This window comes from Stigmatopora argus, chromosome 7 (genome assembly GCF_051989625.1).
Source record: "Stigmatopora argus isolate UIUO_Sarg chromosome 7, RoL_Sarg_1.0, whole genome shotgun sequence".
Taxonomy (NCBI): Eukaryota; Metazoa; Chordata; class Actinopteri; order Syngnathiformes; family Syngnathidae; genus Stigmatopora; species Stigmatopora argus.
Window position 1 is genome coordinate 13,916,404 of NC_135393.1, and position 17,418 is coordinate 13,933,821.

At 37.4% G+C, this 17,418-nt stretch overlaps 1 protein-coding gene across 1 annotated transcript; it reads right to left on the reverse strand.

Moving 5' to 3' along the window:
• Positions 1–421: 421 nt before the first annotated feature.
• On the reverse strand, positions 422–15,382 carry LOC144077033 (complement C3-like). The gene is made up of 43 exons (XM_077604462.1): positions 15,231–15,382; positions 13,634–13,829; positions 13,391–13,553; positions 13,198–13,295; positions 12,720–12,808; positions 12,445–12,527; positions 12,280–12,367; positions 12,067–12,169; positions 11,349–11,469; positions 11,168–11,283; positions 10,800–10,946; positions 10,625–10,724; positions 10,447–10,541; positions 10,190–10,381; positions 9,921–10,076; positions 9,630–9,759; positions 8,788–8,859; positions 8,502–8,696; positions 8,297–8,417; positions 7,715–7,803; positions 7,475–7,614; positions 7,179–7,391; positions 6,808–6,871; positions 6,614–6,703; positions 6,041–6,247; positions 5,847–5,922; positions 5,571–5,730; positions 5,380–5,475; positions 4,780–4,930; positions 4,426–4,511; positions 4,091–4,168; positions 3,861–4,016; positions 3,715–3,777; positions 3,177–3,258; positions 3,031–3,079; positions 2,815–2,905; positions 2,649–2,738; positions 2,447–2,549; positions 2,087–2,176; positions 1,866–1,958; positions 1,702–1,785; positions 1,349–1,493; positions 422–720 (listed from the first exon to the last, which is right to left on the reverse strand). Exons 1-43 carry the CDS (start codon positions 15,305–15,307, stop codon positions 579–581), a joined length of 4,980 nt encoding a protein of 1,659 aa, XP_077460588.1. The 5' UTR covers positions 15,308–15,382; the 3' UTR covers positions 422–578.
• Positions 15,383–17,418: the final 2,036 nt, after the last annotated feature.

Sequence of the window (17,418 nt, forward strand, 5' to 3'; positions counted from 1 at the left end):
AGAACATATAAAATCATGATAAAATATCCTGTATTGCCACAAGAAACAATATTATCTGACTATTGTTTTCCAAAATGGCATATTTCACTACTATGCAAACATTAGAATTACTGGTTACACAGCTGTATGTAGATGTTTATGAGTGATTGGTGTTTATCCAATTGTGTATTTTCTTTGAAATACTGTAGTATTGTTATGCACAATTCAATGATTACTGATTTGTATCTTCTGAGCACTTGACAAACCTGTTCAATGTGCTGTTCCACGTTAGGTTTTCTTTTTAAACTCAACAATATGGTATACACAGTCCAGCAAGACACTTTCACCAATGGGTCATGTATAGCGTACTTTATATAGTATATACAGTACACTGTGTAGTTTGAAAATCATTTTCTAATCTAATGCATCAGTGATACCAAAATGGGATTTTATTTTTTATTTTTTAAGTGAAACAGGCAATCATTTTTATAACCATTTAACTTTAATGACATTCTTGAATAATATTTCATGACATAAAATCGGTAGCTTTACATGTTGAGAGTATTGAGAAATATTGTCATTTAATTCTTTAACTTTAACTATTGCTCACATCCAAAACCTTCAAACTTTCTTTGTAGGAGCTCCATGCCTAAGCAAACAGATCTGTGTTGTGGAGTTTGACACTCCGCGGTTGTAGGCCAGTATTCGATCCAGGTTTTTTCTCCAAGAATATAATGGAACCTGAGGAGAGGAGAGGGAAAAGAGGTTCACATTTCAAGCCACCCTCCAAAACAACGTGTGCGGTCGATTGGTCGCCGGTCTTTTGGTCGCGGTCTTTTGGTCGCCCGGACCGCGACAACGGGCGACCAAAAGACCGGCGACCAAAAGACCGACGACCAAAAGACCGACGACCAAAGACCGGTGACAAAACAAGGTAAAACAACACGGTCTACGCATCAATAAAATTCAACAATGGCCATGAGCAGTTTCACTGAGCCGACGTGTGAGTGTATAAGAGTTTGTATGTACATGCGTTGTCCCCTTAGGAAGGTACGTCAGTCAGGGTCTTAACAAGTTCTCCAACAAAAAACAATAAAAGTCTGGGAAATTTGGAGCTTTTCTTTAGCCTAATAATTAATAGGGCATTAAGTATGACTAAATAGTAATTCGCAGTTTGTATTTAGGGAATTTGAGCAAAGATTTAAATGGTAATTATCAATAACCTTCCGGGCGACCAAAAGACCGGCGACCAAAAGATCGGCGACCAAAAGACCGGCGACCAATCGACCGTGTACCCAAAACAAAGCCTTGATGCTTAAGTATAAAGTTCTCTCACAGACATATTGTACGTCACACAAATCTAACTCACAATTTTCTCTGGTGATCTCTGTGAATATCTCTTGATGAACCCATGATTAAGTAGGATTTGCCTATGTCCAGTTCCAAAGCTTCCCTGCAGTGTGGATAACTGAGGAATGTGCGCAGTTGGCCTTCGGCACCCACGTCTTTATTTCCTGTGATGTCATTATGGGAGAAGAAAGAAAATATGTTCATGCAAGAAATATCAGTACGAGAGCATCTCTGTTCTCAGAAATACTAATATAATGCTGGCGCGGGGTAAAATCTCTTCTGGGAAATAATAATCTTAGAAATCTAAATAAACTGCCCTACACTAGACAGGAAATGTGAATAACTCCCAAATCACTTGAAATTGTCTCTTACCTTCTTTGATGACTTTCTTCACTCGCGCCGTATAGATGTCAGTTGAAAGAGCATCTTTAAATTGTTCTATTTGTATATGGTACACTGAGGACATACAAGTTACACATTAACGTCTTCCTTATTGACACCTCTCAGAAAAATCCATATACGGTAGATTATTTTACCATAGTCTATCTTGTTGGTCGGGGTACTCTCACAGGCCTTTTGTGCACGCAAATCATTGCTAATTTGACCCTTCTTTTGAAGACTGCAGTTCTCTAAATAAAATAAAAACAATAGAGTGGGCACTAAGTGCATGTAATGAAAAGCAAAATATTAATCTGATCACAGCTGTCATTTATCATAAAATAGATTATGGGTAAAAGGAATGACTCTTTTATTTTACCTTCAGCGCAGGTACACTCATTCTTTGTGCACAGTTTCAGCAGTTGACCACCTTGTCTTTGCGGATGGTAGAATTTCACACAATGCCTCTCTAAAAACAGAAATGTTGTTTTTATTGAACCAACAGAAATGTTCAATATTTATTGTCTGATTATCTGTGATATACTCTATGGTGTTTCTATGACAGTTTACATGGGCACAAGTGGTATAGCACACTTCTTATTTAATTATTATGTTAGGTTTGATTAAACTTACAAATCTAACAAAGCTTTGGAGCAGGCAATAGCCATATATATGCATATATTTTATCTAAAGAAATATAAATCACAGCATGAGGTATCTCTGTGTCTTTTTGACTCACGATTATAGTATTCATAAACAGACACAGCAGCTGGTTGTAAGATGCCCACTTTCAGGGTTTGGATGATCCTAAAACTGATTTCCTCATGGCGCTTATGAGAGACCTATGCAAGTGATGCAAAATCAAATTGAGGCAACTCAAGATAGCAGATGATCAAAAGTAAATTATATGTGTTACTAACACGACAAGAGATCGGGCTTACTTTGTTCAGGTAGATGATGAGTGAACCCTTCTCTGACAAGACAGTATTCATTTCAAACTTTGAAATGGTTGGGGCATGTCCTTTGGTAAGCTACATAGAAACATACGAGGAGAAACATTCATAACATATACATTAACAATGGAATATTTGTTTGTGAGAGCCCTACCAAGCCCAGGTCTCTATCATCCACACGGAAGCCAGTCAACAGGCCAATGTCCAGGATTGACATCGAAGCATCATGCTCTTTGTTCAGATACCTGCTCAGACACAAGACACCACCATATTTTCAATTCCTTCCTTCCACAATAAATTAAAATGAAATTTGATCATAACAAACTCGCAGACTTTCAGTTTTTAGTGTTTTGTTCCTTGTTGTACTTACATGACCTCTATTTTTAGCTTGTATATCTTTTCTTCGTCTGTCATTTTTTCTAAAAACCCACATCACAGGAGAAAATTCAACTTTTCATGCAAACAATAAAATCATTCTGGGAAACAATGAATAAATACAAATAAAGACAAAATTACCAGGGATAAGTTGAACCGACAAGTCAAAATCCTGGCAATCACTTTCTTTTTCAGAAGGCAGGGCATAATACAATGACACCATCTGTTAAATTGACATTATCATGTATTATGATTGCAGTATTTTTAAAGAGATGAACATTAGCATTCCTCATATTAAACCATTCAGTGCCCGTGACAGCGATAGACATAGTATATGATAGTTTAAGATCAGTAGGGGCTCTAAGATTGAGCCTTGTGGAACACCTTTGACATCCTAAATTTATTGATCCAATAGATGTCCACATACACATATGTACATACACACATTCATAAAGAGATTTAATTATAATTGTTTGAAATGACAAAAGAAGTGAATTTTGTTAGAAACATTAGCGATATATGATATATACACGGTATCATTTCCAGCCAGAATGGGCCAATTCTCACACATAAAAACTTACTTTAACAAAACATAAAAATAAACAGCCTATAATTTTTTTTGAACGCAGTGTAGCTTTTAAGAACAGATGACCAGAGCATGGAAAATGAGTTTGCTTACCGTAAACGTTGCTTCTCCACTCCCTTCGGCTATTATTTTCACATCCTGGTTAATGCTCTTCATCTGTGAGTTTAAAATGATCACACAGGCTTATTCAACAGTAGTGTAGTAGAATGGTAAATTTATGCGATATAAGCCATTCTCACTTCAGTTGTTCTTGTAGCATAGTGATTTTGTTTGTTGAAGTTATATTTGATAGGTCTCGATCTGCCAGGCAAATCAATGTCCACCTTCAGATCGTAGTCTGGCTCTTTGACACTGGTCCAGTATTCTGCTATGGCTTGATATACCATGATTGTAGCCTAAACAGGGGATGAAGGGAAATAGATTTGCCTGAGCCCAGATGTAATAATATCACCACCAAATTTCGTCTTACCTGAGTTGATCCAAAGCCTCCGCCAACCTTCCTCTGTTTGTTGAACCATCGCACCACAGGTCTGGCATCCTCAAAGGCCTTAATGGAAAGATTAAAAAAAAAGGTTTCCTCAGAATTCATAGTACACTTGGAAGAAAAAAAACAGATGGATACTGGAAAAAGTTGTTTTTAGTATTTGTTGGAACAGGTAAACCTTTGTTTAATGATGATTTGAAAAATGTTACATTGAATTTAATGTAGCAACAGTTGACAAGGGCAGTCTCGAACATAACTTTTTTTTCTTTCTAGAAAATATTCCTATTTATACTGTGGCCAGAAAGGTTAAATCAACTTACCCCAGCCTTGACCAAAGCCAAAAGAGCATAGGCTGTTGCCTCCAATGTATAAACATGACCCCTAGGCACAGACCAGTGGCTAAAGTCTGCAAAAGAGACATGTAACTAATTAGGTTTAGATTTTCAATAGTATAAGATTTTAGACAACTAAATAAAACATTCAAATTCACTATGTATTATAATCATTATTCAATCATCACTTATTGTTATTTGATTACAATTCATTCTCCTTTTTTAAATTTAAAAATACTTTAGTAATCAGTAGTTAGTTTTTACTTTGGCAAACATACTTATACACTTGTGAAAATAATGTAGGATAATGATTTGATGAAAACGAAGAGTTTTAGAATTCACCTTTGGAAGCAAACTTGTACAGCAACTCTTTGTTCAGTTTATTCCTATTTGCTAAAGCATATGATGTCATGGCGACTGCATATGGGTTGGTGAGGCTGGGGAGACGTTTTTCCAGATATTCAATAGCTTTGGTTTCGCTGTCTTCCAAACTCTGGAATGAAAAATGGGAGACGTTAAGAAAGCTAAAAGAATGCAACATTTATTAAGTGTGCTATAACTAAGAGACAAGTAAAACATATTTTGAATATCTCATCAATGAGTGGTTAGCTGAATCCAAAAGGCATAGAGTTTTATTCAAGGTAGCAATTTATATACGATAGTAAACTTTAAAAAAAAAGGACGAATGTCACTCAAATGAAGATGACTTAAATTTTACATTGATTGAGGGACGCATTCAGGAACTACAGGGTCAAGTGATCATTTATAAAAAAAATAAATAAATAAAAACAGTAAATGAGAGTGTTGGACAAGGAAGTTTCAAACATTAGTAAAGTTGAAGTTTGACAGACAATGAAGAAGATGAATAATGGAAGGGCATTTGCAACAAAATTGGGACCAGAAGGATTCATGTAATTTTCTGAAATGGGGTAGAGTACTCACATTAACAGTTTCAGAGCAAAGTGCGCGTGACTCCTGCATTGCGATGACATTGAAGGCCGTCATAGATGCGTCTGAGTCTCCACCACGCACGTCACCCTACACATCAGACAAATAAAGTAATGTTATAATCTGATGAATAAAAAATATAAATTCACAACAATGTTTCATGAACTATTTATAGGCGTCCTTACAATCATCTCGCCATGAGCCACCGTGCCTACTTCTCTAAACATGCCATCAGGTTGCTGTGCACGAAGAATAAGAAACTTGACAGCATCACAGATCACATTTCTTTGCACTGCTACGACTTGGTTGGACATGGCGAACACTTTGGCAACGTATGCTGTCAACCTGGAACAAGGTAGGGAACACCACTTTGGTTCTATTCATTTGTATACGATAAATAAAATCCGCAATTTGAGTCATGAAACAGATCAAAAATTGCTATTGTAGTTTATCTGACTCACCAGCTGCTACTAGCACTCTTGGTCCATACAGCAAAAGAACCATCATTCTTCCGGTATGCCAGCTGGTTTTTATAACCTGTATGCATACAAAACAGACTTTCTAACCACCTTGAAGTCCATTTTTTTTTCATCTTTGGCAGTAATTCATCAATTCATTTGATTTTAATGCATGAAAGTTTTTTTCATGGTCCTACCAGTTTTTATGTGCTGCAAGGCTTCATTGCGTTTTTGAAGACCCACAGTTTCCCACTGGTTGGTCTTGTCCAAATATATGACTGCAATTACAGGCAGGGTCATGTGGATCATGTTCTGTTCACCACAGCCTCCGGGCTGATAAATCAGACTACCCATCGATGTCCCAGCTATGGCATTCTCCACCAGTACACTCACTTGTTCTCTACCTGTAACCGCACACATATATATATATATATCGTTATTCATTCATTTTCTGATCTGCCTAGCCTCAACAACACGTCAGGCACACACTCATATATTTTTGACACAATTTGGAGTGGTCAATCAGCTTATCACGCATGTTTTTGGGATGTTGGAGAAAGCCAGAAGATCTGGGGAAAACCCATGCAGGCATGGGGAGAACATGCAAACTCCATAGAGGAAGGTCAGAACCCAAAGGGGATTGAACCCTCTATCTCAGAATTGTGTTGAACTGTGCTGCCCTATACAGAGTTAATTAAAACACACACACACACACGCACACACACGCGTACAGTATCATGTTGTAGAACTACGTCATGGTAATGTCTCACCAATCACAGAAATCTGTGTAACAGAGTCAGTTTCCGGTACCACGTTAGTATTGGGAATTTGACTGTTGATAATGACTTCTTGTTTACCATCTGCAGGGTGCTCACAGAAAATGAAGGATTAAGTACCAAAATACAAAAGCATAACATAATTTTCATGTTATTGCCACAAAATGAAGTTGAATGTGGAAACTCACTTGAACCCAAATTACTGGGGTCGAGGATTACGACTTGAGGATTCTTTACCAGGACACCTTCAGGCTAGAAAAGAAAATCTATTTTAACCGTGCATTATATTTTTGCCTTATGAATTGTTTGGATTGATGAGGAAAATGTATGTAAACATATTTCTGTTCTTACATTTCCTTAAAGAATTTGTAATTGAATTTCACAGTTTTTTTCCTATCAAAAGGAGTCCCTCACAACATGATTTTTTTACAAGCATCTCTAAACACTGAATAACAATCCATTATTTGTATTCTCATAAAAAAAAAAAAAACTTTTCTCATGAATAATTCCATCTTTTTGTAGAATATTCCAGTTGGCATACTTATAAATGTTCTTTTACCACCACATTCAGCTCCCTCAGTATTCCATCACCAAGATGAGATCCAGACACAGCTGCTTTAACCTCGATACCAAATTTTCCTTTTTTCATGGGAATGATGATATATGGTACAACTTTTGTAGTTTGGGCTCCCATTTCCACTTCCTGCCTGAACCTTGCCCGCTTGGAAGCAGCACTGCACACATCCGCTGTCTCAAACAGATCCACACGCACCTTTAACACAAAAATAAAGATGGCTTTATTGCTTCCACACATTGCAGCCAAGACTGGAGGTCATTTAAAACACACAAACTTACTGTGATCTCATCAGGGCTATAGTTGTGGAGGATTGCCCTGATTTCAATCTGCTCTCCACGGACAGCCGAATAAGGAAGCTTGAGATCAATGAAAAAATTCTTTCTTACAATTACTTCTAAGGGTTCACTAACACAGATTCCTGTAACAAGAGCAACAAATGAGAAAAGCTTACTTGGGAATTAGAGCCAAAAAAAGGACATCATATTACAGGCTCCAATGACAGCAGATTATTTGCTTACCATGAGTTTTGGATAAACTAATACCCATGAACTGCCATGTTGTGATGGAGTCTTGCAATGGCACGTAAGTCGAATATGATGCGGTGTCACTGAAACAATAATCCATTATTTGATCAGACCAGGCTGTGTTTCTGCACAAATGCCCTTTATCCTTATGGAAGATTGGTTATAATACTATATTTGCTCTTTTATGAACATTCTTGTATGTGGTGAGACTAAACAGATAGTTCAGACCAAAATGTAATAATAATAAAATACATTTACGGCACAATGCTGGGAGATGTAGTTGACAACATTTACAGTTCAAATAACAGAAAAAAAGTGTATTATGTATAATGATATTAATCTCATCATATTACAGCACATTTCTCATGCAATTGAGATCTTAATCTCATGATAATGTTTTTTCCCCTCAAAATAATCTCATAATATTATTTTTTTTCTCCCAATGGTACAAAGTATGACTTCAACCTTGTAATATTATTCATCTTATTTTTGCCCTAATACACCAGCATAAATTGACAGCTGCCAAAGTTAAACCATAAATATAATGTTTTTTTAACCATGTTGTATACTTCTTACCAGTTTTTATTATGTTGAGGACAACTAGGCAATTTGATATCAGACCAAAGCCAGCTTTCAGGGAAATTTGTGCGTGTAACAATTTCAATGTTGTCCAAGTAAATGTGTTCAGTCTTCTGACCTAAAAGCAAATTTAACAAAGGCAGTGAGAACCCTTTATAATTTTAGTGGTCTTGGAGTAGTACCCTATTTGTTCACTTCTTACTGCGAGCTATTATGAGAGTATCTTGCTTCATGTCAGCTCTCTGGCCTTCCAATTCTTTGCAGCAAAACAGGAAGGCCTCGACACATGCCGCTCCATCCATAATGTACTCACTGCGTGTTTCACAAGTGTATGAGAGACGAGTTTCTGCCATGCCATCCAAACAACATTCCTTCTGTTGCCCTTCATATTTACCGGCTGAAAACAAAGAGAAGAAGCTGTATTATTCTATGGTATATATAATACCAAATGCTTGGCAGAGATGACTACAATGCAGTCATATCCTTACCTAATGTTGAAGTAGCCTCTAACAGGGTTGTAGCTCGTTTGGACTTTCTGGGAGCGGATGGACATTTCCTCTCTGGAAATGTCGCACAATCATGAAAATGTTGTAAAGCTATTATCATTTGCATCACTGGTGTTATCAGTGCCAAGATCAAAATTCAGAGCCCTAAACTGCCATCTAAGCAATGCCTTTTCCTGGGATTTTGCTGATTATTTATATTTATATGTCAGTGGCGGGCCGTCAGGGCTTTCAAGGCCTTCTCTGCTGGCCTAAGAAATATCTGAATCATATATTATATTTTGTCCATCAATCACCTCCCTGGCCTGGTTGTAATGTCTGAAAAGCTCCAGTATTTGTATTTAATCAATAAATGCTGCTAGGAAGTGGATTTTACCCCATTTTAGTGCATTTTTTGCCGTTTCGCATATGGACGTATATGGACGTATCGACCTTCATCGCTGTCGTTTTCCCAGGGAAATGATACTCCGGGCCTGGTTCTGATGTCTAAAAAGTTCCAGTATTTGTATTTAATCAATAAATGCTGTTTTCGGCTGGATTTTACCCTATTTTTGTGCATTGATTTATTGATTATTTTTTATGTGTCGCAGCTGTAGCTGCAGTTGAGGTTTTATAGCCATAAAATCGTTTTTGAGGGTTGGATTGATTCGTTGAAGGCGCTACGAGAAAATGCACGGACCGCCACTGTTATATGTAGTAAAAAAGTTTTAGTATTAAACTGGCCTGCCAACAGACCTTCTTTGGACCAAAAATTTGTGGCACATTATGGGGCGCAAATTATGACAACAGACAACTAGACTCGACATGAAAACAGTTAAATATGTCACCTTGTCTGTAAGGGGTTCCTTGTACACTGTTGGTCTCAAACACCAGTCCGGCATCATAAAACACACCCATTGTATCCTTTCCTCCACCTGGTGTACAGCCTGTGTCATCCTTCTCCACAGTTTCCCAAATCTGTTAACCAGCAAGCAATAAACAGTCTGAAAAGGACGGTACTGAAATGTCCAGGTTCTGCATTCTCTACTTCCCTACTACATTCATTTTACGGATCTTGTGCCACAATTTGATTATCTTGAAATATGTAAGTTTTGAATAAAATAACTAAAAGTAGTTGCCTGTTTCTGTGTCAGACGGTGCTTCTGGTTCAGAACAAAAACACCTTTGTCCACCGCCACCAAGCCCACAATGGCCTCTGGGTCTCCAGTGACCTCTAGTCCAAAAAGTTTGCGAGGCTCAAAGGATGGCGCAGGTATCACCGATGCCAGTTTGAGCTAAATCAATCAAAGATGCATATTTGTGTTTTTGGCTCATGAAAACAATGACTGATACTCAAAATATAAATCAATCGATTTAAACCTCCTTAGCAATAATAGCCTCATTTTACCGTGCCCATGCAGGAGTCCTTCACGTCCACCCAAACAGAATCTGACACCAACTCATTGTTATTTGGACGGTAGTAAGCTACGATACGGAATGATGGCAGCATGTCTTTCGTAACGGGAATGATGATGGAGATCAAAACCTGGCCTATCGTCCGGTGACGGCCATATTTCACCAGTTTTCCTCTGCCAATGACCTGAAAAAAAAATCAGTGTAATCAACCAAAAAAAATATGGGGGGTAAACAGTAAGACATTCTTACCAAGTATGTTATGTCAGTATCTGCAGCTGGTGGCCTATTCAGATTAAGATTAATTTTGAGGTTATCTCCTAAATCCAGTTCAGCGGTGTCCACCCCTGCAAAAGTCACATTTTTCACATAAGATGGTGGAAATTGTTTGTGTTTTGATGTCCATAAAAAGAAGAGAGTGTTTTTCTACCTATGTGGATGTAAGTTTTGCTCTTGGTGTTATATGGCAAGGCCTCCATTTTAGCGACGGCTTGCCTTTCTCTGTGAATGTTGGGGTCATCGGTCCTTGCCTATTGTTGAACAAAAGAGCAGGAAATAAGTCTTGTGATATTTCCACCTGCACCTCAAGTAAGGGCGAAACTTACATTGACTGTCAAAACTGGGTCCCGTGCAATTGTATTGATAGTGAGCTTGGCAACGCCATTGTCTGCGGTCACGCCTTCAACATCACCTGGGTTCACCACCACTGGAACATTCGGTGCTGGGGTTTCATCGGGATTCAAAACCTTAAGCTGCATCCCAAGGTAAAAACTTGACAAATTAAAACTTGACAAATTAAAACTATATGACGATCTTGTTCCTCTCTATTTCATTCTTATTTCTATAAAGTATCATGTTTGTTCTTGCTTTCTGATCAAATAAAATACCCTCCAAATGTGATTTATACTTCTGTCTTTCCACCATTTCTAATTCCTTCCCACTTACTGTTTCATTGTACATAATTGCACTTTACCGTAACATCAAAAGACATCCCTGGCTTGAAATACTTGGGCGTCGTCTGGAATTGGATACTGTATGGAGAAGTAACAATCTGGATTCCTCTCAACTCTGCCTCCACCATTTCACTACCTGTAATCATACAATTCTCCATTGTATTCGCAAATACAGACAAATTATACCCAATAATTTCTTACCACTTAATGTCAATACGCTGGCCGACACAAATATGTAACTTCCGACCAACTCCTCAATGTTTGGGAAGCTTTGTGTGATCTGCGCTCTCTTGAGTGTGACCACTCCTCGGCCACTCTCAATCTAAAAGTCCAAAACAGACACGTATTAAAAGAAAAAAAAAGAATTAACTCATTTGTGATTTACAGTTGTGTGAAAAATGATCAAACCCCACTGTAGTATAGTGTTGTACTACACCAATTATTTTTAATTGTTCATATTCAGATCAAATCAAAACGTATAAAATAGATAAACACATCTGTCTATAGTCTCAAGCATTATCTGTTTATATAAAAAAAGGTTAATAAAATATTAGACTAATTACAACAAACACATCTGTCTATAGAGTCGAGCATAATCTGTTTATATAAAAAAAGGTTAATAAAATATTAGACCAATTGCAACCCCATATGCCGCTGGAGGGTGGATAATTTTGATCATAACAATATTTCAAGTAATTTTTTTTTGCGATTTTGAGGACATTTCTTGACTATTAATTTAAAAAATGTATTACTTGTTCTTACCCTTTTGCAACATACTACTACAGCATCCTAAAAAAATTGACTACCGTGTGATTAATTGTCTTTAAATAAAGCCTATCCGAAGTACAGGGATTCCATAGAATTATAGTATAATTTAAATGATGTGATTTACAGTTTACTGTATAACAGATGCACTTACAGGCACAGACTGGAGAGATCCAGGAAAACTCCGCTTTTGGCCATCCTTTAGATTCCCAAACACCACAAAGGCTGTCCCATCTACCTCTTCACCAAATAGATACCTAACTCAGAAAAAAATGTAATAAGACAATGATAGAAAACAACAGGTTCTCTCTTTTCTGCACCAACAGTTATCAATTGTTCGGATTATTCAAACAGAGTGCTCACGTACGTGGCTTTGATGTCGACAATAAACTCTTGATTATCCTGATAGAAGAAGGGCACCAAAGGAATCAATTTCACTTCAAAACTGGGGAGTACTGAAAGTAATGAAAACAGTTCATGGTACCGCAACACACTTTATATTCATACAAATCAGCAAATATAAGGGACCCACCATACTCCTTGACTTCAAACTCAGCAGTGAAGCTTTCCAGGGGGTGACTTTGGAATCTGGCAACTATTTTCCACAGACCAGGACTAAACACAAAATTTAAAAAAAGATTTGCAACTTGGATGTATGTTTCTACCATACATTTAAACGTCAGATTTACGTTGATAAAAATACTGTGGCAGAGTTCACACATTTATTAAGGGATTGCATATACAAATAAAGTATGATTCCTAACTAGGAAACATGTTGAAAATGTTTAATAAAACAAAAACAATCACCTGACAACCTGAGCAAGTTTATAGTTTCCAGAGTAGATCCCTGATTTCAAGAAGACTGACTCAAGTGGTAAAACGACATCCTCAGGGGTCTAACAATAAAGAGTGAACAGATTTTATTGTTAGCCGCATGAATTTTTTTTGAAAATTATGCTTAGTAACCTCCTTATGAAAGATCATTCAATGTGCATGAGATTAATTGAGTGTATACGTAGAAAAAATGTTAACGTTGAAATAATGGAATACAGTTTTAATGAAAAAATTCTCTACACATTTATTGCCCAGTTTTTTTTTAAATAGGTGTTTAAATGTTAATGTAATTTCTGCCCAATTCAGCAACCAGTTGTTTGCCTGCTTTTCACAAGACAATTAAGTATACTGCAACCACAGTATCACGTCACCCTGAAAAAGATACTGTAAGTACTGAAGCAAGTTTCTTTTTGGAATGTGATTTCTAATCAATCAAAATATAATGACCAACCATCATTTCAATGATGATAGCAGCAGAATCAGCTTGATTTTTGAGATCTCTCTCAACAGGTTCCATGTTAGGGTTCAGTCCAAACATCCTGTAGTTCACTGAATGAAAACAAGACAAGATTTAGTTGCTATCAAACTGTGATGAGTTCTATGGCTGTTCATGACTTGGTGCGTCCACAAAGAGTTTTACGTACCAGTGCTGTCAGGGGTGTACAGATTCTTGTCTGTCTGGATGAAGATGTATCCAGACTGGAAGGAAACTAATACAATACTCTCCAAGAGTCGGTCGGGGAATTGAGCTTGCAGGTATACATACTGCTTCGTATTGGGATCTATATTAAAGTCACTTGTCGGTATCTAACGAGTGAAGAGCACAATGTAGTAAATATGTTGTAATAAACACTCAAAGACATTAACTTGGGATGTCTCCTTTTTACCGTAATTTCTCCAAAGGCTTGGAAGTGGTTGCCCTTATTAAGGGTCACAGTTGCTGACGCAAATTTTTTGGTTTTGGTTGGGTGGTTCATCACGCTTATACCCACCTGTATGTCACCCCCAGTGCAGTCTTGGCATTCCACAAAAATATTTTCTGCAGTTCCTACCCGTAGCAGGTTGGGGGCAGACATCAACTTCCTGTGGGAAATTAGCAAACGGAGGGAGATAAAATATAAATAAAAAAAAACAGATCAGCTTTCTGGCTAACATCATACACTATACACTTGCACAATATGATAACTCTATAAACATCATGTTGTTTTTCATTAACCATAATGATACTTTGTGAAATGTAAATTCTACATGTAATATATTTTGTTTAAAAAATGTAACTATATATTCAAGTGAACATGATCAAATGAATGATTTTTTCCCCCACATAACCTCACTCCTGACCCTACAAAGTTTCTGCAAACAATGAGTCAACTATTGATGTTAAGGACTAAAATCCAACAAAATTGCACCATTGCACTGTTTACCATGTTTGATGTAATTAAACCAATAAGAACTGTTTGGTCACTTTTGACCATGTTACCTTGACTTGTGGAACTAGTGGTGTGCTAATAATTTCGGCTAATTGTGCAAGAAGGGCAACACATATTTTAAAAGTTCTTAACATTTATTAATTTTTTAACCACTTATCCTCACAAGCCTATCCCAGGTCATTATTGGCAGCAGGTGGATTGCCAGCCAATCTCAGGGTACAAGGAGGCAGACAGCCATTCACGTGCATATCGAGGGGCAATTTAAAGTGTTCAACCAGCCTATCACCCATGTTTTTTTTGGGTTGTAAAAGGAAAACGGAGTACCTGGAGAAAACCCACATGCCTGGGGAGAACATGCAAATTCGGAATGGGGATAAAACCCTCAATTTCAGAACTGTGAGGCAGACGTGCAAACCACTCTTCCACCGGGCCATCAAAGTTCTTAACATTCATCCATTCATTTTCAATATATTTTATCTTCACGAAGGTCGCAGTGGTGCTGGAGCCTAGCCCAGCCTACTATAGGCACCAAGCGGGGGGGGGGGACACACCCTGAATTGGTGTCCAGACATTTGCAGGGCGCAAGGAGACATATTCTTACTCTCAAACCTAAGAGAAATTTAAATGAGTCATCAACCAGCCTCATACCTGTCAACCTCTGCCGATAACTGCCCTTATAAATGATTATGATTCCCCTTACAAACCCCCCAAAAACCTTACAAACACCGTACGACTCGTACCCTTACAAACCCCCCAAAAACCTTACAAACACCGTACGACTCGTACGGTGTTTGTAAGGTTTTTGGGGGGTTTGTAAGGGGAATCATAATCATTTATAAGGGCAGTTATCGGCAGAGGTTGACAGGTATGCAGCCTGTTTTTGCGATGTGGGAAGAAACTGGAGTAGCCAGCAAAAACCCACGTAAGAAATCCCATAGAAATGAACCCTCGATCTCAGAACTGTGAGGCCAATGCGCTAACCACTCTTCCAATGGGCCACCTAGTTGTTAACATTTTTTTTAAGTGTTTGAGGGAGAGTGCCAAATCTACTTACAATGGAGCAGCATGAACCCCAGATGACAAAAAGGTAAAGGCCAAGGAGGCCAGCAGCCACAAAGGAGTTGCAAACATGGTCCCCTGCCCAATTCGGAGCAGCTATCAATGTAGAGTACAGTACCGCAACGCTCTCCTTTTATAGCTTGCTCGTCAAATCTCCTCCTAAAGCATCCAAATAGCTAACACTATATCATTTCCCAGAAGCTGTTGACAAACTCCACAGATTAGGAAAGGTCTACACACACGAAAAAAATCAATCAATATTAGGTTTTGCGCTTGACTTTTCTTTGATAAAAAAAATGAACTTGCAAATGAACAAAAGGTTAAAGTTGTGCAATCTAGGACTAAATATTTTGGGTCTTTCGACAACATGGAATTTTCTCTGTATACAAACTCATACTTTGCAAAGAGAATTGGCCTTTGACTGATTTCCCAATAAATAGGAGAAAGGCTTTATTGACCAGCTCAGTATTTTAAATTAAACTAAAAGTTAAAATGATTTAAATATTCTTTTTGTGGTGTTTTAAATCATAAATAAGATGAGATCCATTTGGCATGAATGTGGCCCGCGAACCAAACTCCGACACCCCTGATCTAAATCCACTCTGTTTAAGTTAATACACTTCATAATATTGCTGGTTGGGGGATTTTATATTTCATTTAAAACGACCTTGGCAACAAGATACTAAGATCATACATAAGAATATGTTCCCAATTTATTTCATGTATTTGTTTTAGCTTTATGGGCAGCAAATATACTCAAGAACCTTATTTAGTCTTCAATATTTGCCTCGTGTACCCGTACCCTGTTTTTAGAAAGTTATTAAACCGATCTCGTTTATGAGTACTTGCAATTGTAATTCGTTGTAAGATTATGTTTTTAAAAGGTCTATATGTTTGATTTTGTTTCACCACGGTGCTCTGATAAACAAACATATACCACTGTTTATATAAAAAAAAAGATGCTCATGAATATTAATGTTAAGGTGAGAGAGAGCAACAAAACAGACGCTCCTGATTGGCCCTTGTGATCACATGTTATGTTTCCTTTCCATACGGGCAGGTAGTGAGAGACAAAAGTTTCGATTGTGCCGAGAGCACTAGTCGTCGTCCCGCAGAATCTTTTGAAAACTTCTTTTAAATTGAAGCTTCCACCAACACCGAGCTTCAATTCACCGGGGTACCTTCCCGGTACTTCTTCAGGTAATTTTCTTGAAAGTAAAGATTTGTGGACGTGCTGATCAGAGTAAGAAGCGACGCTTCCTCCTACAATTCCCGAGTTCCCGTTGCCAGCTGAGCGAACAGGTGGAACCAGACGGCCCGCATTCCTGCTGCAGAAAGTCATCGCGTTCGCCCTTTTTATGGCTCAGTGAATCAAATCCTTCTTTGCTATCTCTTAAGGAAAATACTTATTTTGTTATTATTATTTTTGGCTGACTAAACTAACGTAGGAGTGTGACCACCATTTGAGACGCATTGGGTCTGTCCAGGTTGGTTCTAGGGGAGAACTGGGTTGGTTGTCACAAGTTATAGTATGTATTTTTTTCTTGAATAGCTTCCCTACAAAAAGTCTGAGTATAGTAATTCATTTTAAATCCAAGCTTAAAGGTACTGTGGACATTTTGATGATTATTTTTAAATACATGAAATATGTTTCAAGATATTAACAACATGGAAGCTATGAGGGCAATAAAATCAAATAAAGATAAATAATATTTGATGTCATATCCTCAAGAATAATGTTTGGCAAACTATTAGTTCGACAAGTAAATGTAATTTTGGTAGAATGAGGCTAAACCGTCTATTTGTTTCATGATATCATACATGGCAAACAGTGTAGTTGCCAAATATTATTCTGATCATGTCTGAAATATTTGTTACAAAATTGTCAAATTCTAACTGCTTGTTTTAAACATGAACCTATGTTACATAAATTGAAGACCCTTGAATTAAATAGAATCATGGCAGACTTTGGAATATTGGCAAATATTGTATCGTTCATTATCCAAACATTCTATTTGGTAAATTACTCCCTCAGTAAATACCCAAATAATTAAAGAAAATAATTCCATAATTGTCCTCTTATATATATGTTTTTTTCTTTTCCCACAGATGCTGCTTGATTTAGATTTTTACTGATGCTGGTTTACTTCTATGTAAGCTTCAAGTCCACTCCAGAAATTGGA

Bases quoted from the DNA above. Each gene is read 5' to 3' on its own strand.
- LOC144077033 (XM_077604462.1), bottom strand. From the start codon at position 15,307: ATGTTTGCAACTCCTTTGTGGCTGCTGGCCTCCTTGGCCTTTACCTTT. The intron at 11,470-12,066 runs GTAAGTGCATCT...TTGGACTTTTAG, and splicing joins GATCTCTCCAGTCTGTGCCT to ATTGAGAGTGGCCGAGGAGT. The intron at 3,080-3,176 runs GTAATTTTGTCT...GTGGGTTTTTAG, and splicing joins GTCGGTTCAACTTATCCCTG to AAAAAATGACAGACGAAGAA.